We start from the raw sequence: 27887 nt of genomic DNA on the forward strand, positions 1-27887 counted from the left end.
AATGTGATCTGTTCCTAACCCTACCCATGTGTTCTTTGTGCCTTAACCTACCCGGACAATAAGCACAGCACTGTCACAACGCGTTTCAACAAATCCATGGTTTCCAGAAAAGTACATTGCCAACATCTATTCTTGTGACTTAGCTGGGGCTTCTTTTAAATGATGTATGGCATTTTTTTCGCCATTAATTGAGATGACAGTAGTGAAGGAACAGGGAACACAGAGGGAAACCAACAAGGATGACATGCAGCAAAGGCCCCCAGCCAGAATTCAATAGGGAACATTTCAGTGGTACGCATCTCAGACCATTCTGCATATGTTAACATACTGTTAGTATCAGACTTTTGCTAGGGCTGAGATCAGATTTTGGTTTACCCAAAGGAGCCTTTGCAGAATTATTTCTGATGGCTCCATACAAACAGGACAAGAGATCTCTGTTTATATCCATACAGCACTTTCTAATCAGAAAACCCCAGGACAATATTACGCTCTGCCCTTGTCACAAACCGATGTAACAGCCATAGGGGACAATTTAAGGTTCAGTTTCGTGCTCGAGGATACTATGACATGCAGCTGGAACCTGGAGATCAAACCACCGACCCTCCAGTTAGTGTATGACCCGCTCTACCCCCAGAGCCACAGCCGCCCACAATGCAGTAACATTTAATGTGACCCTGCGTTAAGAGCTGCTCCAATGAGAAGTCACCATAGTAGTTAATACGGTAATGGATTAATCTACAGTAACCTGAGGGAAGTTATTAAATTCCCATAGAGAATCTAATTCTAGAAAATTCTGACTGCCTTTACATGCAGAGGGAGGATACAGATAATATTAAGACCTTATAATCCATCTACCTTAGTCACAGTAAGTACAATGGCATTAAGATGCTGTCAACCTCTGTATTTCTGTTTTTATAGTAGGAGTTAAGGTATCCTAAAATAATTAAAAAATAGTCAGTGACTGAGCTTAAGCTGAAAGGCAGCACTGGAACATAACAAGGCTGTTCAAGGGCTCTGAGGCCCAAAAAAACTCAAGGCATCACTGGAAGATGTACCCAATGTGTGAAGACGTTGAACTCTTACATGGTTGGCCTACTTGAAAAGACACTTTCATGATTACAAATGCAAGGCAGAGATCCAAGTCATCATGGGAGTTAAATAGTTCAAAAAAGGCTATCAATAAAATTGAAGAAAGAAAACAAACAAACATACAAAAACAAAAAAATCATTAAAGTATGCATGAGTAATTGTGGCTTGGCTAATTTACCGATACTGACATGCGCTTCCGAAAAACACCAACACCAATATGCGTAGTTGCTCGCAATGGGGTGTCACGGAGCGATGCAGGGGTTTAAGAATAGAAGCATGAAAAGAGGGAGGAGGGTAAAATATTAAGTGTGTCAGGCGGACAGCCAAGGTTTTAGGTGCATAGTTTCAGGAGAATAAGAAGAGGAGTGAGGGGAAATGTCTGGTTATCAGACAGACAGAGAGAGAGAGAGAGAGAGAGAGAGAGAGAGAGAGAGCAGAGGATAGAAAAGTCTAGTCCTGCAGCAGCAGTATGGGGAGCTAGAGCAATGCTGCCGGCAGCCTCCCTGAACTGAATAGCAAGTAGTTTGCGAGGGAGGGACTAAAGGAAGGGCAGCAGGAGAGAAGAGAAGCGAGGGAGGGAGAGGCTGAGAATAGGTTAGAGAGGGTGAGAAAATAAGAGAGTGGTGCGATATCTGTGAGAGCAGAACTGTGCTAAAGAGAAAAAAGCAAGTCAATGGGGTGAGAATAAGGCTTGAGTATCATTGATGTACTTTTGTTTCACCACAGAGCTAAAAAAAAAAAAATCTATTTATCACACAAACGCCTATATGTGCATACACAAACATGACACGGCTGTCTGCGGGTACTTGACGCTGTTTTTGAAAAGAGTGGCGCTTTAATATGAGTCAAATGCTGCTGATCGGCTAGAACGCTTCGAAACGGGAACTACTGCAGGTCAATCCAATTCAAGGACCTGTTCTTAATACCAGGGGATATAATCCCATTTCATCATCATTTTCTCTTCCCTGCATTGCATCACTCTCCACCCCTCTGTAGCGGATCAGACCAGACAATGACATGTTACAAATTATGGGATTTCCACGTGCTAGACAGTCAACACAATACAGACATTAGCGTTGACTGTGAGGGTCGGAGTCTAAAGTACTTTTCCATTACATGGATGTCAGTGTCAGACACCCTCAACTATATACATACTCATCATGTCTCATCTGTATCTTATGTGTCACAAATAGTGCTGTTGACTGCAATCATGGCTTGTGGCGTTCATGTAAATACAATGGGGATTAAATATATGTCAGATTTTATAGTCTATGATTTAAGCATTCACAATATAATAATAATCTACCTTCTCCATTATTAATGCAGAATAGGGCTACAGAAAATGAGTCAAGATAGGCTATTGTGATGTAATGTAGTAGTTTAATCAAAATGTTCTTAAGGTGCATCCCAGAGGAAACGAAAATTGGAAGAGAGATCTCAGTAGTGTCTCATTCATTTCTCCTAGACAACTATGAGATCTATGTGAGACCAAAGTGAGGCTGTGGCTGATTTCTCCTGTTTCTCATTTGTTTCTCCTGAGAAACAGGTGCAGAAAATCTCAACTTGGGCTCCCTGTAAATTTCAAAGGAGATCTCATCAAGCTCTCAATGAAGTTTCAGAATGTCTCCCCAGTGCTGGAAAGGACCAAGGTTTGAGTGGTAAAGTCTCAAGTCTCACCTATTGCTCCTAAGGAATTTTAGGAGAAACAAATGAGAAATGTTTGAGACCAAAAGAGACTACAACGAGACTGAAATGAGAACTCTCATTGGGCTCCTTTACGGCTCCATAGCCATAAAGGAGCAAGCTTTGAGCAGTAAAATTTTCCTCTGGGATTTTATGCAACATCATTAAAGATGGGGTTTCTGTTTCCCAGAAAATTACTACCTGTCCTATGTCCTGGAAGATTTCAATGTCTCAGACAAATGGGAAAAATTCAAGACAAATATTATATGTATTTACTGAACTTAAAAATTATGAATGTGGAGTTCCAATGCTGTGCATTACCAAACCAGAGTGACAGACAAAGACATACAAAATCATTACAAATGATATAAAAAAAACGATGAAATTCTTTGTTTTTATGGTGTAGTTTTATAATACTTGACTAAACATTTGGAAAATACACTAAGTTCATGTAAAATTTCCCTTTAAGTTTATATGTAATAATTTAATGAACAGATGGGGCTTCATCTTACGTTTATAAACTCTCCAAAGGACATGAGTCAGGAGTTTTAAATAATCAATGGAGTTTATCAGCTGTTCCTCGTGCGCATGTTTATGCAGAGATACATTAATATTTTTCTTATTGAGGATGTATTTCACCCTCTCATCTCACCCATTATTGATCAGGATGATCAATTTTTGATCTTTTTATGACCCGTCCCATCTGATCCACTAACAGAGATCCGTGCAAATCTGTGCACTGTAAATATCAATGTATTTTTTCATATGCAATCAAACAGAGTTGTTGGTGGGACACATGACTGTAAAATGGCAGGGCAGAGGGTCCAGCAGCCGAGAATCACACCCCTTTCCCTCAGTAAAGATAAGTGCCAATGTTTTATATGTGTCATGTCCTGTTGCACCAGGCTGTTAAAGAGAATGGGACACAACATTTGGATTGTTTTTTTTATGTAATAAAACTACTTAAAGTCACAGTGTTTGGCAAAAAAATGTTTTTGTGTGTGTATTTGACAACTTGAGATTGACACTCAACAACTATAGCTGCAAGAGTAGAGGGAAAGATGATTAAAATTAAAACCGAACAGTATTTATGGGTGGATTATTCTGGAAGGAGAAAATCAAATATGTCCAAGGTTTTCTCAGTTAAATCATCAAAAATTATTTAAATGATCAAATAATGGAAAACCTGCTGTGAGGGCACACATACAAACAACCTTCATGAGTGAATTTAAGCAAAATAATGTAAATTCTAAAAATGAGAGGAGGCAGAAAGGTGACAGAAAAGACTGACCTGCTGTGTCTAAGCATCATCTACCCTGACACTTGCCTCAGACTCCATCCGTGCTTGCCTGACGGTCTCTTTCCACTCATTGTTTGCATCTGCCAGAGCTACCCCTCTTTACGCAACCTCTTAGCTAGACTGTAGAGCACGGGGTTACAAGTCAGCAAGGTAACTGCATTAACCCGAAATGACTGATGCGAAAAACAAGTTTTTCACTGACGCTGGAATATTTTAGCCCGATTCCATTTTTTTCACACCCTGCCTCTCAAAAGTTAGACGTTGTGCACAGGGAGATGTGAAAGACCAGTTATCTCTGACACACACCAGTTTCAAATAGTCCAGTGCACAGGCACACACGAATGAACTGAATTTAAATTATACAAAACATGTGACCAGCAAATGAGTTCTCCAGAGCTGCCAGGTCTTGCTATCAATGTGAGGGTGCTGGTTGTCAGGAATAGCAAGGACCATACAGAATATTATGCGTCTTTTTTGTAAACCAGGATAATGATGACTCAAGCTGCTCTTCTGGGTGGGTTGCTGTGTGTAGGTAGCACTAATCAGGGATTATGATGTTTGGGGAAAGGGAAAAAAAAAAAAAAAAGGCCTCAAGTCCGACAGCAAAACGTAGCCAGCAGCGAAACAAACAAAAACATGCTAATGATAGCATGATAACACTAGCGTACCTGCTGCCTATTGTGACTGAGCCCACCATAGAGATAGCCGCTGTGCACACAAACAACACAGATATACTGTACAGAGCGAGACAACAGTGTGCTCCCTTGCCATAATGATCTGGGGTGCAACGACTTCAAAGACTGCTGGAGCTGGCTGAACTGGTGAAATGATTATGTCTCCCACTATCCTTTCATGTGGGCTTTGTCAGTCCAGCCACACAGCAGCTCAAGCCACAAACAGAGTTGTTGCTGCTATTAGTTACGAGGAATAAGGAACAGTAAAGCCACAGAATATCTGGACATGATGTAAGTGCACTGCGTGAAGACGGATCAGGGGATAGGACTTACTGTCATGGTGGGTGTTTGGGGATTGATGACTTCAAAGGACATCTATTCTCTTCCTTAAGCTGACTTATAAAATGTATTCCTTACAATGGCCACAGCTGCTCAAGTCCAACCAGTATTTTCAGGAAATGACATGTAGACGTCACCCTTGAAAATATTGGCTGTCATTTGTCAATCCATCTTGGAAACAGCACATATTCAGGCAATAGGAGAGACATATGAACCTTTCTACATCTGACTGATTAATCTGTTGCACATCATTTAAATGAGCACTGATTTGATAACAGGCTGATGAATTGATTCATCCGTGGAAACAGGGACATGGTGCACCAGTCCCTTATTTACAGACAACAGGCCCAATGTGTGTTTGGCAACTCTTGGCCTATTTCCTATTGCCTATATCATCAGCTCTCTTTTATAAAGGTGCTCCAAGTACTCCCATAACATCTGTATGTGTTTCCATATTTGAAGAATGTATTCAATGCAGAGAAGTGCTGTCTTCCCACAGCTATGACATAAAACCTATATGTGCAAATATATGTGTATGTGTAAAGATATATAAATCTGCATAAAAATCCCTGAAATTAGTGTCAATGTTACCCATGGTAAGGTGTGAATAATGCGATTGGTAACTTCTTAGTGTCAAAGGAACATAATCAAAACTTCATATCATCAGGGATTTTCTATTCAGAAAACTAAATACACAAATATTGACAAATGTCATCAAAAAAATAAAGCCTAAAGGGGATGCAGTATGAAAATTCAGTGACATCTTTGGAAAACCTTGACCATTTTAATACTACCATGTGCTCTGCCTGGCAATAACAGTTAACACAGTCTGGGAGCAGCATAGCAGGAACTTGTGGGCATCACAAGAAGGGTGAAGTATGCCCCTGGGCTGGCCAGCCTTATTTTCAAAGCTGTGACAGGGTCAGGTCTCTGCTGAGGGTTATCGTCTTAATTATGCATGGCCCATCTGGTAGACAAGGCTCTGGTGGAGGTGGGCAGCTGCACCAGACAGTAGCTGATAGAAGAATGACATGATGAATAACATCGATTCCCAGTGCCTGTTCTCTGTAACTTAAATAGAGTGATGCCAATATCTAATATATCCAGTGACTTGTCACTTAGGTTAAAAAGACTGACAGTGTAAAGCAACACTGGCAATTACGAAATAATTCGTAGAAAGTCAACCCTACACAGCACACTACAAAATATATGGCCAATTGTTGGGTTCAAAATGTAGAACTTGTCCCTGACAGAACATTGATATTGTGGGAATTTGCAAATTACTTCCAGATTATGCGAAGTTACGGGATTTTTTCAAGACAAGCATGACAGCATGCAGCCGCTGCAGATTAAAATCATTTCCCTGAATTGAAGGCTCTACATAGCTACATAAAATGTTATAAAGGCAGCACCCACACTGCTGGAATTCTTTGTCTGTAAGTGCATGACAAAGGGTGATGTTGATTGGGCTGTAGATTTCGAGGTTTGAAATAACTGGGGTGGAGAGAGAGTAAATCATGCAAAAACATTTTTAAACAGTTAGACACGAACCAAAACACACACACACACACGCACAAAGACAGCAGAGACAAAGTGAGGCTGAGAATTTTTCTCTTGTCAGAGGATTTAGCTGCCATTGTCTGCTACCAGAGACAGTACTCTGCATTTTAATCAAGGGTGCAGTTTTGAATCCAGTGTCCCTATGATGTGATAACAATTGGATTTTTCGCTTCTACTGTGTCAGGCTTGGCGATGCGTCATCATGCACCATCATATTCGCCATAGTTACTGGGATCTAGTTATCTGCGCATTGTGCCTGTGGTCAATTTAAGTATGTCATGATACGGATCAGCCTGTAGGAGGGTAGATAATGTTAGCCTGCACGGGTTTGTTTAAATACTAATGACTTATCTAGGATGTAACTTCAGGCAGAAGAGCTAAACAAGGTGGTCAAGGCTGAAAATATCTTATATTCTGACTGACATTTATAATAGGAACTGCTGAATGCATGTGTAATGTGTACTGTACAGTACATAACAAGAGAAAAGTGTTTTTCTGGGGGTGTGTGGTTGACAGCTATAATAAAATATATATACCTATTTAGTTTGGTGAACTGTACTGAAACACAGGAAGAGCAACCATAGAAACAGTGAAAGATGAGCGCTTAAAGGGATATTCCGGTGTAAATTTAATCCACATTCTAACACACCGTGACACCGAGTAAGACCCCCCCCTTGAGAGATAAAGTTTTCAGAGTGCCAGCTTTATCTAGCTTTAGCATCCTCAGAAATGACCGCACAACAACAATACACTGCAGTAAATGGATCCAACTTTAAATAATGCTCAGAAGAGCACCAGACTTCAGCAACAGTACAAATAGGGTCTCAGCACATAGTCCGGGGCATCTAACCTCCGCTAGCTTATCTTGATTTCTATTGCGAAGCTAAAAACAGATTCTCAACTCTCCTCCATCAGCTTCCAGGTCGGAGAAGTCCTGACACGACGATTACCGAGTGCGATTAGAAATGCTCATTTTTGTTCTTTTCCCTGTCCGCTCTCTATAATAACTGTTATAAACAGGTACGTAAGACACATAAGAACTTTGATTGCATTTCCCTGGAGTCATAATCATACATTTTCATCCTTGAGCCGCAGAACTCTACTGCACTTGGTAATCGACTCCTCAGAACTTCCCGTCAACAGGAAGCTGCTGCAGAAGAGTGGTAAATTTTGTTAGCTTTTCAGTAGAAATCCAGCAAAGTTAGTGGAGTTTTAATGCCCCGGATTATGTGCTGAGACTATTTGTACTGTTGCTTAAGTTTGGTGCAGTTCTGAGCATTATTTGTGGCTTTTTGATGGCAGTTTCTTGTTGGAGCTGTATACTGCAATGTATTGTTATCGTGGATTGTTATAACACTGACTACTTTGTGAAAAAAATGTCAGCAATACATTTTTAATTATTAACGTCTTGTTTCAGTTACTTGGAGAAACATCCATTGTCAGCCTATTGCATGTCCACCCCTTTTTCTTTCCATTCAAATTGTCATATTACTCCATAGTTTGTCAGCTAGTCCTTGTGTATGTTTGTACATCACACATTTTTCATCAAATATGTCATTTGCTCCATATGTAAACAAACACTAGCTGCCAACAAGGCTGACACACTCACCCCTGAAATACCCTGAAGGCATTGCAATGCAATGTACACTCCAACACCCAAATCCAGCTTGCCAGTAAAACACCAAATGGAGGGAAAAGGTCTGCTGTGATATGTAAATGTAAAGCTAAAAAGACGAAACATCCCCCTAAACTTCTTTTGCACTGCAGCACAGTGCCTCAGTGACTGGAGTCAGGATGTCCTCTCCTTATTCAGGGAGCCTAGTTTCATCATACACCAACAGAGATGAATATTACGTTACTACAGGAATGATCCTTTCATTGCCCTTGACCAAGGCACTGGCCTAAAAACTGGTGCTGGACAGCATGTGGGGATTAATAAAGTACAACTTTAACAACCCCCTTAGTTCATTATAAAAAGGTGTTATGGGGATTCCCTTAGCGAACACAAAGGACAACCCTCTTTAGTATTGAATTCTGCAAGGTATTCGTGCAAAGCCCTGAGATACAGAGAAAGATAGTGAGGAAGTGACCAGTATACAGGTGTTCTACATCTGCAATAGACCTAAAATAACTTCAGGAATGAATCATTCACAGACTCTAAAAGCTTGACAGCTACCGTGTTATGGCACAGTCTTTGTGCCATCCTGTTACTGTGTACAGACATGACAAATTGATCCGTGGGACAACAACATTAGATACTACCGACGCTGAATGCCGCCCACAGGCCATAATTAGCTGTGCAGTAACATAGCATATTACATATCATTTTGCTTTCCACTAGCTGAATTTTTCTTTCAAGAGAATGATTTTGCCTGTGTAAAAGTTGAATCTATAATGAGAATGCAGTATGAGGATATGAGGACTAGATACTGTAAAGAAATCAGCACACTGGAATGTTATGCATCAAGTATTACACACATTTTAGCACAAGCACATACTTCAATGTCCGATTACAGTATTTAATCATGAAACGGATGCCAAGTTAACCTGAATAAAAAATAAATAAATAATAAATGTAACTACTGAATTCACCTCAGAGTCCCAATATGAGGCTTGTTGCTGCCTGTGACAAAGCAAAGCCTGGTATTAAAGGATAATGCCTCCATTATTTAACATTTTCCATTATTATCAACAGTTCCCCTCAAGAGACACAAAAAAACAGAAGTTAATTTATCCTACAAAAAAAATTGCCTGTGTAGCTAGAGCCTGATATAGCATCTCCCTCTGTGCCACCGACCTCATCCAAAACCCATTAAAAACACATGAACAAGCCATACTGCTACACCGGGTGACATATTTCTTGAGATCAACACAAGTTTATTCTGAAACAGCTCTCGGAGTAGCTCTTTCGTCGAGCAGACGCCACGCTTAGGGCACACAGATCTGTGTTTACACGGCTTTGCCAGTTTGATGAGCTGGGAGGAATAACACCTTACTGGCACAGAAGAGTACAGTACACCTCGGGCTTTGGAAAAAAAAAAAATAATAAAAAAATGTCTGAGGAGGTTTATCACGTGTTTGTTTCTGAAGAGAGAACAAGGCATTCAGTAGTTTCTCATAATATTTGTAGAAGGACCTGATCTTTAAATATTGTATACACAATTGCATGAGTGTAGAAGTGAGAATATACACATCCTTTGTGACACACTGAGATGAAAAAATATGGAATTAAAATGAAGTGGTGCTTTCTATCAAATCGTCAAGCCTAGTTTTGATTTTTAACTTCTATTTAACTTCCCTTATGAGCTCACATTCAAGGCAATTCTAGGTAACCTTAATAAATGTTACAAACAGTGACTTACAAAAGACATTTTAACTGCAGACCTCCATTCTTGTCAAAGTAGGACAATCACTATTACTAATATCATTAATGGGGGTTCTATCTTATTCAAGTGTCCCAGTAGGTCACGACAATGAGGGACGATGCTCTAGTACATGCAACAGCGGGACACTAAAATTGTGGCAGCTAAATTGAATTCAGCCATCATTGATTTTATTATTTGTACCTGTGCTTTGTAACTATGTAAAATGCCTTCCATGAAAAAGGCTTATGATATGACATAATGGCATCATAAATGGTAGGTCTCATACATCATCTGGTATCTCAATGTGTAAAATGTGACTACCATTTTGAATAATGGAAGATTCCATGGAAGTGCACTATGTTTATTGTTCAATATTAGATCTCTCTCTCACTAACATGAGAATACAATCATTCAGAATCTGTAAATATTCTGAGATAATAGGATTTTCAATGTTTATTAATCGGTCACAATGCCGCTGGTGATCAGGATCTGGTGGGTTGCTTTGTAAATTGAGAGGTTCAGCAACTCAAAAATGCCGTTGTAGCACTGACACTGTAATGATACTTTAATTTTCATTGCTGCATGACATCTACCAATTTCTCAAACCAAGAGTAAACAAAAACAAGTGATATGGGATTCTAATTCATTATTCAAGATACGACACAGTTACCACTTACCATTTTCTTTTGTTTGGCTACTGAGCTGTTATACAGTATTTTGTACTGTAAACTGTTGTGATACAGATTTTTTGTCTTTGCTTTAGATGACTTTGAATTATGAGATGATAAATGTGCCATTAAGCTCACTCCAAAGTCAAAAGACATATTTGGGATACCTGGGTCACCCCCAACAGCGAATGTAATGGATGTCAGCATCATCATGTTTTTCAGACATAGTGTAAGTAATTATTACAATCACAGTGGGACATCAGTAGAGAAGAAATAGAGCTCTAATGTTTGCCACCACCTGTGGCACCATCACTAAATGAAGAGCAAAGACATTCATGATATCAACATTTACAACAGACCAAACATAAACAACATTAATACAGGGAAATATTGCTTCTACTAAACAGTTTTAGACGTCAGGCAAAATTGGAATTTTTTTGTGCTATTTCTGTTAATTGAAAATGTGTTGATGAGTAGTGTGCAAAATTACTGTCTGAATAAAAAAAATGAACACTGTACAATGGACACTGAAGTAAATAATCAGTGTGGGTGCATTGTGATAACATTTTATTTGTGTAACACATTTTATATAATTTTACTTCAAGGTTTTAGATGTAGAACTTAATGCCTGTATGTGACTGCTTGAAAGACCGGTCACATCACGAAAGAGAAGCAAAAAGAGTGAGGGGGTCCAGTAGTACTCTTAGACATAGTGTTCCTCTCCCTCTTTCTAGACCCGATTTTCTAGACCCAATTCTGTGTTTCTTATATATTTTTTTTGATTTATTTGAACTCTTCAACTGTTCAAGTCTCTTCAAGTATTCAGATGCTAATAGATGGCGATTTAACATCCAGCCACTTTCAAACGATGTGTTTTAATGAAACTATGGGCATTATTGTATACAGATATTTATCTCTATCACCTGCTCTCTACAGTAATTGAGCCCTGTGGTCTGTACCTTGCATGGCAGTGTAGACACTAGGGGTAAAGGCACAAGTAATTTGCAGTCCAAATTTACATGTGTTTCAGCCTTTTGCATCAGAGACTCCTCTGTTCCCAGTATTCTGCTCTGCTTCATCCCAACATAAGAGAGGCCAGTGGACACATGAAGGATGTAGAGGGTTGTTTGGCTCTGGATGAGGCAATAGGCCAGAGTAGTCAGGGCTATCAAAAGTGGGGGCATGCTGCTCGAGCGAGCTGGGTTTTGAAAATAGGCTTGGTGGCTCCCAGTGGGATTTCTGCGTCATCTGACAGCAGAACAAAGTTCCTTTGGCAGACGGAGCCTAGGCGCTGTTAAATGTGGCCTCTGAAGCCAAAAACATAAGAACCAGAACACAAATGCACCAAGTGAAAATGTTAAAAAATGTAATTGAATTAAATACTGTATATGGAAAACCCACACACATCAACATGGCAAATCTGGGTAAAAAACTGGCCGTGGCATGTAGCCTTTAAATTCTACCAGCCGTGGTGGCAGGTGCATAAATCTGATCCCGTTTCTGTATAAAAGCATGTCCAACACAGAGAGTCTGACTGCTCTGTGTTGTGACATGGCAAAATCACTGTCTCCTTCATGCTCGCTCTCAACAGGGAACACCTCGCATTGGACATAGCTGGAAGCAATTTAGGACCATATTAATTCTGTCATTCACACACACTCACACGCATGCACACACGCACACATGCATGCTCACACACACACACACAAACAAACACAGACACCCTTTTTTCTAGTTTCGTCTCCCAATATAGAATCCCTAACACAAAACCTGTTTGTTGCTAGCTCCTTAACTATATATTTTTGTTAAAAAAAAAAAAAAACAAAAACAAAAAAACAAAAAAACTAATACAATTTAATTGATAATGAATTAACAATTCATAACCATTATTATAAAAAGTCATTAATGTAAGGTCAAATGACATAGACAGTAAACAATTTTCCAAAGTTAGCTGTTGTATTTAAAGGTCAGAAGGAGTGAGAAGTGCATGGTTTATTGACCTCAGTTATCACTCTGTTATACTATGATTCTGTTGGTTTCAGCATACTTCAACTTCTCATACAAACAATGGTTTGCAGCTGGCAATGAAAACTAGAACCACCAATAAGCCTAACCCCCAAATTCCATCCATTCATCCATCTATCCATCCATTTCATACACAGGTTACTCAAACTCAGTCCTGGCTGCAGTGTCATAATTTTTGATATATAGTAAATTCTCTATATTTTCTCTAACCCGATAACACTAAAGATATGTCTGTTTGGCATTTTATTTGCATGCATTTGTCTATTTGGCAATGTGCTTTGACTGAATAATACGTATCTGAACAGCCAACAATGATCCTGTAACACAGGCAGACTTAATTAGTACATTTTGCTCCTTAGCCTTACTTTAAAATTGTCTTCAGTGCCAAACTTGGATGTTTGATTATTTCATATGCACTGTGGTAATCAATATGCATATGCCACAGAGAATAGTGCAACAAATAAGAAAGGTGAAGGAGAAGGACAACATGTTCACAGCATCAGAGTTCAACCAAGGAGTGACAACTGTGGTATGGAAAGGAGCATTCCTCAAAGCACCAGCTGTTAATCACACCATGAACTAATAACCAGAGCAAGATGTTTCAGTGGACACATGATCACTGAAACTGGGCAATAAAAAGGGTCCACCATACAGAATTTTGATTGATACTTAATATTATAGAGTGTAATGGAGATTTAGAATGCCTTTGTGATTTAGAAGATGTGGCAAATGCTAATAAAATACAGAAAGCACAGGAAGTAATCACATTGCATGAATACGATGTACTCCATGTGGAGGCCAGTCACCACTGAAATGTTACGCAATTGAGAAGGTTAAAGTCTCACCTTGAAATGGCAGTGTATTTTACCCAACCAACACTTTGGGTAAAAACATAGTATCTTATAAGATGAAGAGATCTTGGATATGAACGATGGCATCAAATAAACAGGGGTAGGGTGTTGGAAAAACAGCACATATGTTTTTGGCTTGGAGAAAAACATTACTGTGCAGACAATTTAACATCATGTGGCTTCCAAAAGCCACCCCAGATGTACTGACATATGGTTTATTCCCTACCAATGGTTATACACAGTCTCTTTACCCATTTTGGCCTTTTATATTGAAGCCAAGGATGGCCATGCTTGCAATTATTTTGTAATGATGCAATCTCGACATCACACGTTCATTATTCCATTATATCATCAAACCATTGTCAAAGGAAACCAAAATGTTGCTCCTTGTTACTTAAAAAAGAGTCAGACATCTGGAGTACCAGGTCATAATGCAATGATGATGTCTTAGGAACTGTAGCAACTTGTTAAAGCTGAAAATGCTAGATCCTCATGTTCACATCACCATAGACAAAACATCAGAGCTTTTTCTGGGCTTGCTCGATAAATCCTCTCTCTATACATCAACCCGCACTTTCCCTCACCCTGAAAGCCATAAAAAATGGGCAAGTCATGAGGATGGTCCTGTATAGATTTCTCTGTTGAAGAACTTGACTGTGCTTACTGAAGCAAACTTTGTATCACATAAAAACATGCTTCAAGGAGTCGTAACCCATTGCAACTGCCATGTTCCCCTGTCACATGCTCCAGTGAAAATTAAGACATTGTTTTTACTGTTTTGTTTACCCATCTTTGAAGATGAAGACTGGTGGATCTATTTTGTGTGATTTGAGGAAAACCCAGGAAGCAATCTAACAGAAACCTTCATCGGGTTACTGTGCTCACAATTAGAAATATACAAGATAAGATTGTGATGGTAATAAATATAAAAATGCCCACAACTATCACAGTTGATCTTCGATTACATTTATTCTGCCCCTTAGTTCATCCTCAGTAGCTGATTATATAATGAGCTTATGTAATTTAAAGTACAAATGAACACAGAAAGTAAGCACCAAAACTACAACAAATAAGCTCAGTGTTACCTGTGGCCCTTTCAAACTGAGAGAAACCTCCATCTACTGGAGGTCGCACTCAATTGCAGATGCAAAATCATCTCTTGCTGCTTCCTCACCACACCACTGACAGCCACTCCTTGGTATAAGTGTCTGCACAGACCCCCACCACAATCCTTTCCAGCTGCCCATCAACATTATCTCTGCAGCGGGCCAATTAGTCATCATCTGCCTTGTTTTGTTGGGCTCACACAGTCAGACGTCCTCTGATTCAATAAATGATTTAAATAATGGGCCTGTAATCATAGATGCTGATAATTTTGAGTCTTATTTGATCCCTCAAATCAATTCAGCGTCCCAACAATACACCATCACCGCTAACCATTTTATTAGAAAAACTATGCAAGACTATCAGATACACGGTTCACTTAATAAGCTAGGGAAATAAATGCCTCATAGTTTTTAAAGCCAATTAAATTGTCCATGGTGGTTATACACAAAACAAAATATTTAATGAAAGCTATGGTTTGATGGAAAGCCAGTGAGGGACTGTGTTTTGTTATTGCAAAGTCATTGATTTGAGTCTTCTTCAAATGTAATACTTAAGTGTTAATGACTACTCACTAAGTGCAAAATAGCAGGCAGTGCAGCACCACTAGTTGGGAAATAAAAATAGGGGCATTCTGGATGATTGGCCATCGATCATTACCGCCAATATTTGTTCTAAATAGTTTGAGCAGTGGTCTCAAGGACCTGTCGATCAGAAGAGTCTTTCAGATAAACGAAGGGGACAGCTTGACAATGCATTGCTAAAATGCCTTTGCATACTGCAGGGCTCAAAGCAGCGTCCTATCATACCCCTATCAGGTTAGAGTTTAGAAAATGTGCTTGGGACAGGCAAGACTGGCGCTTTGCAAATGTCATACTGAACAACAAACTACTACTACCTATGCTGACTATAATAGTGTTTGTCTTCCCATGATCAAAATTACTGTAACTGTTTATTTCCCCATTTCAATGGTGGTTATATGGCACCAATTACAAACAGAGAAGCCAATAAAGTAAATAAATGTCATCAGTCGCTATCAGCTGATACTGATTCCAGCAATCGTGATTGTGAGCATGAAAAAAACAGACATCAACACCTTATTTTTTAAGAATCCTCATGCTTAAGCTGTCAATAGACACAAATAGTCAGAATGTAAGATATGAGGTACTCTTAAAATCGAAAGGGATGAGTTATTAGTCAGAAAATGATACTCTCTCAAATGCATCAAACAGAACCCCCAGAACCCCCCAGATACCTGGCAGTAATAAAAGAACAGCTCATCCATCTAGTTTACAGAAACCACAACTACTTGCTGAAGGCAACACAGATCCTGGATAATTTAGGTGAAATCTTGATTTATTAGTGTGATATGAAAGATTGAAAAATACAGACTAAACTTTAAGTCTGTGATTTATACAAAAAGAAAACAACGAAGGTTACTGAAGGTTATTCATTGAAAAAATCCATATCCTTATCAACCATAAACCGACCCAAACACACACTTTAACTCACACTTGTGCTGACCTTAACTCTGAAGCTGAGAGCCAAAGCTCTTAAAGTCTTAAAACTGATGGTCTGGATACTCTCATCTCCTGTTCGCTGTGTCAAGTCATTATAGTGCACCAAGTCATTAGCTGATGGTGTAGTCATCCATTACAGCTAAGAGGGAATATAGCAAAGGCAAGGCAGAGATGATTCCAACTTCAAAATGTCCAGATCATGTGAAGGACATTTTTTCTTCTTTTTCCTCTGTACTCAATATATCTGTGCTGCTGTCAAATGTTCACTGAGCTCTTCAATGGTCATGATTAAATTTAAAAAGTGGATCAGAACTGAAGAGGTTTGTGCATAGGGGAGCTAACTGAATCAAAAGATCGGGGCAGCATTTGTTCAGACTTTCGACTGGCATCTAATGAGGTTTAACACTGTTGTATTATTGTATCTTTCTCCACCAACTTTTTTTGGTCTGAGTGATGAATGAGTTCTCCAGATAAAAATAAAAAGGGGAAAAAAAGATCTCGAAGATCAAATAAAAAATTGGGAGCTAAAAACTAAACTAAACATACATTTGTAGAAATGAACTGATTTTAAAATGTTGTTTCAATCAAATTAATAACAGAGAAACAACTGGCAATTCTTCACTTGTAACACTGATGTTAAGAACCACTTATGAGTATTGTGACAGTGGATGCAGCATCTAAGGTGAAGTTGTCGAGTGTCAGACAGGGTCAGAACAAAGTACAGGCCTTTTAGGTAATTGTGGTTCATTGGTATAATTATTGTAATCAACCAGAGACCCAACTCCCACCCTATTTTCAAGCTTAACTACGTATGGTCCCTTGATGCAGCCAGATAATGCACTGTCATTTATCCGTCTTTCTACAAAGCCTGTAAATGCTTAAGATTTCATAACCATTATAGGATCTGCCTCATATTGAGAGTAAGAGCACAGAGTACTACTTCTGTGACAAAGAGGCATGCTCTACCTTTTTTTAATTCATTGTGTAGAACTACTGATTTTGCAAATGAAAAAATACGATTAAGAATAGTATTCAGTATTGATGAGATGAAAATTAAACAATATTTGTTAAACAATCTCATTTCATCTCATCATCTCATCTCATCTCATGAAACAAAGTAGCTTTGGACATTCACGGTAACATTTCTGATGTGTTGCATACAAAAGCCTTTGGCAATATATTGGCATGGGTGAACCCAATCTGGATTACTTGCTTATGTCATCCAGAGAGATATATTGAATGCACATGTATTCAATGACTAGAAAATCATCAACAACAAAAATCTACACCAAATCTTAGCCTCTGATCCATTCTTTCATTATCCCTCAGCATCTCTCTCCAACCATAGATATGGCTTGCATAACAGACAGAAGCTTAAAAGTTGGTAGTGTCACAATCAGAAAGGTCTGTAGAGTTGCTACAGTAATGGGTTGTACTACTGGATGGGGACACTTTGGGTTTGATAAAATGTACTTGAAACCATCTAATCCACTATCCTGTTCCCTGCAACACTGAAGCTACTGAACACTGAAACTCTCCCAAATTAGCTCTTACTGTAATCTTATATTCAGATCTGACAGAAGAGTGGAGACTAGCTAAGACATGGTTAATGAATACAGTGAAATGAAGTCATCTGTGGAAGGCCCTTTCACATTCTACCAGCCTCAACACTAACAGCAACATTAAAGTGACTGACCACCAAATCAAGACACATCAACAGGCACACTGACAGGCTAAAAATCTGCAGAAACATGCTGCAATTCACCTGTTTTTTGTTTTTTTTTTCCTTCAATTAGTTTAGACCTACAAGACCCCAGTTCCCAACCCTTAGGATATTTTATTGAACTTTGTCATTAAAAGCTTCTTCAAGTATCGCTGCTCTCAAAATGTTTGTCATTATCACATCTAGTTAATAGGCAAGGCAAGGTTTTCTGCCAGCAGCAATTTAAATAAAAGATCTAACAAAATGTTAACTTTTACCTGTCAAGAATAAAATCAACTGCCTAACTTCATGGCACAGAGAAGCGGCTGGTGTTACTTTTTTTGTAATAAGGATGTATTAAAAAAATATACATTTTTGTTTCCATTCTTTCTTAACTCAGTTTAAAAACAATGATAAAAAAAAAAACAGCCATGATATCAAAGATGTGGCATCTCTCAGTAAAAAATTTAATGAAATCAGAAAGGGGAAAAGGTCAGATGGTTAGCAACTTGGCTGATATGAGGAATGTAAGGCCTTGTCACAGCTCATTGTCTTTGCAAATTAATGGGAGAAAAATGACGAGGCTAGGAGCGATTCCAGAGACATACAAAGCAATGCAAGAGTGGACCTTCAGAGAAGAATATTTATGTTATAGCTTTATGCTAATATTATGTGGCAAGCAATTACATCTGTATTCAGAATGGAGAGCCTTGCCATAATAGACAATGACATATAAGGCATGGATACAGGAAGTGTGATCAAATGAAGACTGTCATACCCTTGACTCACTATATTGTAACCCTTTTTGTGAGCAAGACTAAACATTGATTATAAAAGGCCAAGTTTGTCTACTTACACAAAGTCATATTCGAATTCATTAAGCAGATATGACGATGAGTATATTTAAATTATATCACCGTTGCTGAAATTAATTACCTCTGTGTGATGTGTGGATTTAGTTTGTGATTTTGAGAGAGAATATGGTGAATTTTAATTGAGTCGTTTCTTCTTTGTTGTTCTTCCATATGTGGACTCCCTTAACATGCATAAAAAGAGCCCTCTGCTTTAGGGGTGGAACTAATACAGGACACCATTTTTGGATGGTGTCCCATTGGATAAATGTTATTTTGCAACTCTGAAATCAGAAAACTGCTTTCTCACAGCAACGTCAAAAGAGGCAGACATTATATGGCCCAATTTATTACAGTCAGAGAAGGAGAGACAGAGAGAGACAGAGAGAGAGAGAGAGAGCGAGAGAGAGAGAGAGGGAGGGGGAAAGAGAGAGAGAGAGAGGGGGGGGGGTTTCATTAAAGCTCCCGGTATAAGCCCAGCCCATTCTGAATATGTAAATGTCTCAGGCACAGAGAAAAACACAGCAAGAGAAAAGCAAGGAGAGAAGAGGGGAGAGAGAGCAAGAGGAGGGGAGCAGCATGAAAAAGTGAGTGAGCGATCAAGGGAAAGAGAGCAAGAGAGTGAGGGAAAGAGAGCAAGCACTCTGAATTGTGAGTGGCTTACGACACTCAGTGAACAGAAGGTGCTTCTGCATGCGCTGTCAGTGTACTGCTCTGCTGCAAGGGATTGCGCGCTCCTTCGCTTCCCACATTTACCGCCCCTGCCTGCCGACCAGCACCAGCCTTCAGCAGCCTCTTCCAGCTGGCTGAGAAAACACCCGGAGAGCAAGGGAGAGAACGAAAAACTGCGAGCCACAGGGGATGCGAGCGGCTTCTTTAACCGGGATGAGCCATTGAGATGACAAGGAATACTGTTACATAAGAAAACAGTGAACAGGGTTCACCTCTTTAAATCCGTCTCTTTTTTTTTTTCTTCCTTGCATCCGTCACTGAAAGCATGATTACCCGCCTGAATGGATTTAAACCTTACAAGTCAGTGATTGCTTCCAGAGATGGACGATAATATGTGTTGACAGATCTGCTGAAACTTAAGCAGAAAAGGGGTGGAGAAAAGAGCCGGACAGATATTTACAAAGCTTTTTTTCTTGGTCGTTTTTTTTTTCCTTTCACTGGTTGTCTCTTCTCCCCTCTGATCATTGCAGCAGAGGACTGCGGAGGAGCAAAAGAGACAGAGCTCATGCATGCAGACAGGGGAACTTGCACTTCCTACCATCTCGCTGAAAGCTACTTGGATTCCTTCTCTTTCTGGCTCTTTCACTTGAGGAGAACTAAGACATTGTAAGCCTGCCAAGGATCTGGTGTCCACTGAAAGGGGAGAAGGGAGGGGGCGAGAATTTGTATCACAGTGGGGTCTTTTTTAGATTCGCACATAATTAGTGTTGAGGTACAAAGCGAGATGCTGAATGGAGATTGTCAGCTTTTGGATAGGGGTGAGTAGGAATCTTTTCAAATAAGATTGATCAATGAGGATGATTTTATTTTTTTTCATCCCCTCTACTCTCCACCCACTGCTTGATATCTAACATAAGCAAAGCGACTTGCCCTTTCATCCTTTGAATTTTTCGACAAGGACTCGCTGGGTTGACAAAATAAAATAAATATAATTACGGTCCATAGATTAAACGCAGAAACCGAATGAAACAGGTTATGAAATTAATTAACTATGATGTGATCAATATGATGTGATAGGTGCAAAAATAATATCCAGAGTGGTTCAATGGACATTTTCTCAGTGGCATCCCTGGATATTTATGCTAATGGATTTCCTTCTAATTGGACTGTATTTAAAGTGGCCACTGAAGAAGCCCCCTGGGTTGATACTGTGTTTATTGGGCATTTTTCTGAGAACGGTTCCCTTGGTGGAGGGGGTTTGTCCAAGGCTGTGCCGCTGCGACAGCAAGCTGCTGTACTGCGAGGGGCTCAACCTCACAGACATTCCCCGCAATCTGAGCAGTGCCATGGGCCTGTCCATGAGAGAGAACAACTTGACCGAGCTGCGTGAAGGCCAACTGGCTGGTCTGTCACAGCTCACCTGGCTCTACCTAGATCACAACAACATTGACATTGTGGAGGAGGGTGCATTTGACAGGCTAAGACGGGTCAAGGAGTTGGACCTCAGCAGCAACCGGATTGAGATTCTGCCAAATGGCACCTTTAGGCCCCTCCCAAACCTGCGTATCCTGGACCTCTCATACAACAGGCTGCAGGCACTAGAGCCTGACCTGTTCCACGGCCTTAGAAAGCTCACCAATTTGCATTTGCGCTACAATGCTCTAAAATTTGTGCCAGTGCGGATTTTTCAAGACTGCCGAAGCATGCAGTTTCTGGACTTGGGATACAACCAACTGCAGAGCCTGGCACGAAACTCCTTCGCAGGCCTCTTCAAGTTGACCGAGTTGCATCTTGAGCACAATGAACTAGTTAAGGTCAACCTAGCCCACTTCCCTCGCCTCATCTCTTTACGTACTCTGTACATGCACAACAATCGTGCCACTATTGTTGTTAATACACTGGAATGGACATGGCATTTTTTAGAGAAGATTGACCTGTCAGCCAATGAAATCGAGTACATTGAGCCACATGTTTTTGAGAGTGCACCCAACCTAAAGGTGCTAATGCTAGACTCCAATCGGTTGACATCTTTGGACCAGCACATCCTGGACTCTTGGTCATCTCTGGACAGCATTACCCTGGCAGGGAATGACTGGGAGTGCAGTCGCAATGTGTGTGCCTTGGCCTCTTGGCTGAGTGCCTTCCGAGGCCAGCGTGACAATTCCCTGCTGTGTTCAAGCCCCGACACCGCACAGGGCGAGGATGTCTTGGATGCTGTCTATGCTTTTCAGCTATGTGAGGATCCCCCAATGGATGTGACTACAGCAGGCCTGTATGCCTCTACAAGGGATCTGGCCCAGGGAGGCTCTGTTTTCCTGGGCCCATTTACTCCCAACCCTTATGAGGGTGAGGGTGGTGAGGTAGTCACCAGTTCTTTCACTGTCACAGTGGGCCATGATGACCTGGAGAGCACCATGCAGATCCACAAGGTGGTGACTGGTACCATGGCACTCATCTTTTCCTTTCTCATCATTGTGCTCATGCTGTATGTGGCATGGAAGTGCTTTCCAGCCGGAATAAGACAGCTGAGGCAGTGCTTCAGCAGTCAGCGCCGTAAGCAGAAGCAAAAGCAAAGCATGCAGCAGATGGCTGCGATTTCGACACCGGAGTACTATGTTGACTATAAACCTAACCACATTGAGGGAGCTCTGGTAATCATCAATGAATATGGCTCATGCACTTGCCAACAGCAACCTTCTCGGGAATGTGAGGTGTGACCCTGCTTTGTGAGTACGTCTTTACCTGTGATTATCTGGATATACAGTAAATCCCCTTTTTTGGATACACTTGGGCGGGCAATATTGCGGGACATAAGGAATAAAGGGATCTTTTGGACACTTTTTACACAGCATCTCACTGTGACCTGGAAGGAGTGTGCTTTATGTGGCTGACTTTTTCGTGGTGGATTTACTGCTACTGCTATCTACTGCTGATTTGAGGCCACAGGGCATAATGAGCCCCTGACTCTTGGACCTGTTGATGTTCTACAGAAACACAGAGAGGAATACATTGTGGGCACAGAGGCTTTTCTCTCATGTGTGGATATTTGAGCTTTAATGTGTCTTTCTACTTCAGGACATTTAATTATTGTTTAAAAACAAACTGTGGACACACAAAAGAAGAAAAAAGAAATTAAAAAAAAAAAAAACAAGCCATTTGTACTATGGTAAACACAATATTTGACTGGCATTTAAAATATTGAAAAAAAAAACGTTTAAGTTCGATTACAATGTAAAAATTAAAGTCTGTGTAAAATATGTTAAAAGAAGAAGTGCAAGTGTGGAGAAAAAATGATACAAGATAATCTATTTCTTTTGTAAACTACAAAAAATGTTTAAATAAATGAATTGCTATTCACAGTAAACTCATTTGTACGTGAGAAGCTGTCAGAAAGGGTGAATGACAAGAGACACAGTCTTTTGCGCTTGTGGACTGGAGAGCCATGTCTCTGCAGTGTATCGAACCAAAAAATAAAATGAAATACAAAAAATTAAAAGGGGCAGAGGGATATCTGCATCTCATCTTTGATGTAAAATCCATGGTCTGAATTTTAGATCTCTTCTCTGTTTTATCTCTCATATTTGTTGTTTTATCATTCACTGTGTTTGCTCGCTATCAGTGTAGTTTTTTTTCCCCCTTCCCATTGCCTTTCTGACAACAGATTCAAACAATCTATTATATTCTAATTGGTTGGCATATTTTCATATTATTATGTCACTATTTGTGTACCATCCAAGTAAAGAAAGCAGCGTGTCAAAGATCTAAAGCTATGCCTTTCATTGCCTCTCACTGTTTGGCTTTCACGGAGGAGCGATGGCTCCTCTCACTGAATCAAGCACACTAAATACAACAGTCATTAAAAACATTGCTTACTGAAATCCAAATACAATGTCAGATTTTACCAGATTCATTAAAGAAATCTTCCAGCAGCTTAAAGGAAGATTTGCACATACAATATTCTTCACTGTGTTTTCATGTGATGTAAAATGTTTGTTGAATACAAGGCCATTTTGAGGTGTATATATATCCTTCTTCCTCTGGTGTTCATTGTGTAAATTAGTCCACTGACAGATGTTGTGTTTCCTGGGTCCTTTGACATGAACAGTATGTTTTGTGAGGGGGGAGGACGGGCAGTAAGAGGAAGATGGAGGATCACAGTGACTGCAGAAAGAGGGAACAGACTGCTCTCTAGTGTGCATATTCTCATACTGTGGCTGCGTTTTACCTATTGTGCACCATATTCTGCAAACTTCTACAGCAGGGGCAACATCACTATATTGAATTTGCAGCGGCTTTTCTGAAAAAAAAAATTGAGTGCATCAATTTGCATCATTTTTGTGTTCTTTTGCTATAAATTAAGATAATGTTTACAACTTGTAAGTCAGCAGGAATAAAAATGTTTTAAGAACTCACTGACAATCATTATATAAGTTCCAATAAGAGTAAAACATTACCTTCCAATTCATCAACAATATTGTAAGTGCTCTCGTGTTCAAGTGAAAAGTACACAACAAAAGGTCAGAAAACAGGTAAGACTTGGATCTTGAAGGGTTAGAGACGGTCTGATGAGTTTTAAATTGGTGGAGCCTGTTCTGGAGTGATACAGGACCCAGAAGTGAGCCCTGCCTGAGAAGAAGTACAGCGTTCCACCAGGGAATAATGTGTCCAAAGAATTTTTACCAGGATTGAGGATTTGTTTTAATTGACCAGGGCTCATTATCAGTGGCTCTAAATTAAAACATTTCATGATATTGGTAGTGATGGTTACATTGTTCAAATATTTTCTACAATATTTTGTGGAAACATTGCAGGAATTAGACAAAATGTTAAGCTGATGAAAATGATTGACTGAATTTGTGTTTGCTATTATAATGACTAGTAAGATCCTAGAGGGACTAACAAGGTGACAATATACATATCAAATTACCTTCTTTTCCTTGCACAGCTGATTGGATTTCTCTCAGGTAAAATCCCATTACAAACTAATCATCTTTAGTAATATGAAGGGTATGCTGGGAATTCAGTGTTTTGCACTTGAGTTCACTAAACTGAGACTATTACCTTATTTCTTTCTTTGATAAATGCAAGTGGTAGTAAACATGCATTTCACATTCCTATATATACATTGGATACGTGCAATTTCCAACAATATGACAGAAAGGTCTCCTTCAAACATACATGAAAAACTTAGTTTCAGTCAGATTTTTTTAACTAAACGTGTCTATGTTTGTGTATTTTTGCTCTCATTTGTGTTCATCTAAAACTGACCTCAGAGGTCTGTTACAATAAAGGGACCCTGTATCAGTCATTAACATCGATGTTTGAGGAAAGGGCACACAGGATCAGAAATAAAGGTGCTTGAGCGCAATATACTTACAACATGCCCTCATGTTTTTTTGAGTATTGACATGGATATTAGTGCAGTGCCTAAGTAACAAAACATTCAACTTTGTGCCAAATTTTCAAGAGATAAATTTTGGGAAGTGATAGCACGAAGCATGGCTTAAAGTTGCCAGGCAGGATTTATGATCCATTTCTTGTATATGGGATCGAGGCCGTCCCACTTTAAGACTCAACATACAACAGCTGTTAATCACAACCTGCCGTGTCATGCGAATGCAAATGAGTGCAGTACATGGCAGGCCTTCATGATAGGGACACTGATTTATTTCATTCTTTCATTTTCACATCCTGTGGAGAATTTTCCCCGCCTTCGAGTCCTTCACAGCCCCTTATACATGAAATTGCTGGGTAAATTTGAGGTTGTGAAGCTTCATTTGTATAAATATTGGATGATGCCTGGCACAGAGGCCAGCGCTGGCACCTCTATTGATTTCATTTCACTCTTTTCTTGAACAAGCGAGCAGGGCAGAAGGTGATGGAGAATGGTACTGAATATTTTAAAAGCTGTGGGTACTGAGGGTTAACATTCAACTACTTTAGACTCATCTCTCTCCCTTCTCACCCTTACCTCTCTCTCTCTCTCTCTCTCTCTCTCCCTTTGTCCGTAAAACACCATAAATTGAGAAAAAACATCAATTCGTCTAACTGACAATAGATCAAAATCTCTGTTTGACCTAAGCCTGGGATGATAATTCCCTGAGGAGAGATATGTGCTCTCGGACAGCATCCATTATAAATGCCTTGATTGATGATACTCAGTAAAAATCAATATAGATGAGTGGTAACCAAAAATGATCATAGTGATAACAAATGTAGTCACCTCTCCTTCACATTTTCAAGCGTGAACTGATGCGGATGGTATGGTGGATTTACATGCAAAAAGATAATTGATTTGAAGGACGATTAGCGGTTGCCATTCTGCCAGTCATTGTTCAGTCAGAAAGTGTGAGGTTCTGCTCCTTTTAAGGGCAGTTGGGCATGAGAGCACGACATTTGTTCTGTACTCTGCAGAGCCACAGCTGTTTGCCAGCCAGGGGATATACAGGGGTTGTATGCACACTGCACATGCTAATAGGTCTGAAGCTATTGTCTTGAAGCTTTTATGTGTAAAACTGAGAATGTGCTGTATGCGTGAACATGCAGTTACGTTTGTGAACATGTGTGGTTATAAATAGGCACAACAGACCTGGAAATCCTATGTCAAGGACTATTTTCTTATGAATACAATGTAAGAGACGAGAAGTCACAAAAGAAAAAGATGGATGTGAAAGGAGACTTACTGACACAGAGATTAAAGGTCACAACAATGAAATGAGAAAATTTGGAGGGGGTGTGGTGTGAAAAGAGTGGTGCATTCTGTACATGAGGCTGGGTCAGAGCTTAAGGTCAACAGCTACAAAAGAGAGACCCTGCAGGCGCAAATTGTACAGAAAGTTGCTAGCTGAAATCACAATAAACACAATTTAGCTTCACCTCAAATCAGAAAACACTCACAACCAGCCAGTGTTGAACCTTGATCTCCCCCACCCAAAAAAAAAACATTAAAGTTAACAGCAAAATTGTTTTTTTTTTTTTTTTTTCTATAACACGAATACAACAGTGGAGTGCAGTGTACAGAAACAGTCCCTGCATGTTTCTGCCAGTGGACCAGCACACACAGCTTGTGTAGTGTTGTATATGTGTGTCAGAGACAAAACATCGCTCTGCAGATCTTTAGGAAATAGCTTGCATCACAACCTGCAGCAAAGGGGGGGCCCTTAGAGATGCAAACAAATCCTTAAAAAAATAAATTAACCCGGCTTCCTGTGAGGAGTATCGATCGGGCAACATTCTGCCATCTCACTGGGACCAGGACGGTGCTGCATAATAAACGCTTAACACCCCCTCATAACTGGATGGAGAGCTAAATCATGGGTGGCAGCATGTACTGCAGTAGGCTGTAAGGAGCTGGCGATGACTAATGACACTGAGTGGGTGGCTTTGCAATGCTTCTTTTATAACAGGTGGGTTTATCAGGATCAATATTGTAATCATCATCAACATTATCTTTGAATCCAAAAACACTGACATGGCATTTTCTCTCTTGTTGTAAATTCCCCTCTCATCCTGCTTCCAAATATTGCTGCTGTTGTTGTTATAAATGTGATATTACTAAAATAAATTTGATATACAGTAATTCTATATATTCTACATGGCCACTAACAAAATGCTGGCATTTACTTAATCTACATGTACAAGATAGTGATTAATTAAAGAGGGCGGAAAATGGAAAATTCACTCACATACTGTACTGAAACATCTCTATTTAAATAATAGCTTTGAATGAGAACAGCTTTTAGTTTCTGTTCAAACCCATCCTTGTGAACGCTGAAATAAACTGTCCAAAACACGACTTTACTAAAACAGACAGAGGTCCAGCAGGTCACTTAAATTACATTCATTACTCAGGCTAAATCTCCAGGCAGCTTATAGCTCTGTACGCCCACTGCTTCATTTGCATGCACCACACTCAAGCAACCCTGAATTAATAATAATAATAATAACTGAGGTGTCATTATTCTTACCTACTGTACATATGGTATTGTAGGTAGAGCAGTGGTGCCTGCTGAGGAAGGTGAAACTGGTTAGAGAATGGGGGCAAGGTTTGCAACTGAATATTCATGACAGTGAGTCAGAGGGTACCAGAGGATCAGACTACTATAGAATGAAAAATAAAAAATAAAAAAAAAATGTTAGTGTGTATTTTGTAGCTAACTTTCCTGCTATATTGCTACATCGGATAAACCCATGATAATGTTTTGTCTTGCACTTAACATAAAGCAACAGGGTCACTCAGTGAGATAATACATTGCAACAGCTGGGCCTGCATCTGGGGCTCCATGTAACCGGTATAAGAGCAGATGTGGGTCAGCGCCTGCTATTCAGAGTATTATAGTGACAGAACTACAAAGCTTTATCCATGACTAGACTCTGGATTTTCCATTGAGTTATTGTTATTCATACCTTCACGGATTGACCTGGAAATTTGATGGGATATCAAATGAAATCCAAGATCATTTAGGCTAAAATTTCTACACCACA

At 39.7% G+C, this 27887-nt stretch overlaps 2 protein-coding genes across 2 annotated transcripts in view; one reads left to right on the forward strand and one right to left on the reverse strand.

Annotated features, from left to right (window-relative positions):
• ctnna2 (catenin (cadherin-associated protein), alpha 2) overlaps positions 1-27887 on the reverse strand; it is a 309428-nt gene that overhangs the window by 96600 nt on the left and 184941 nt on the right. The window lies entirely within an intron of this gene.
• On the forward strand, positions 19242-22899 carry lrrtm1 (leucine rich repeat transmembrane neuronal 1). The gene has a single exon (XM_037101229.1). The coding sequence runs from the start codon at positions 20543-20545 to the stop codon at positions 22118-22120; it is 1578 nt and encodes a 525-aa protein (XP_036957124.1). The 5' UTR covers positions 19242-20542; the 3' UTR covers positions 22121-22899.

Source organism: Acanthopagrus latus, chromosome 1, assembly GCF_904848185.1.
Source record: "Acanthopagrus latus isolate v.2019 chromosome 1, fAcaLat1.1, whole genome shotgun sequence".
NCBI classification, from domain to species: Eukaryota; Metazoa; Chordata; class Actinopteri; order Spariformes; family Sparidae; genus Acanthopagrus; species Acanthopagrus latus.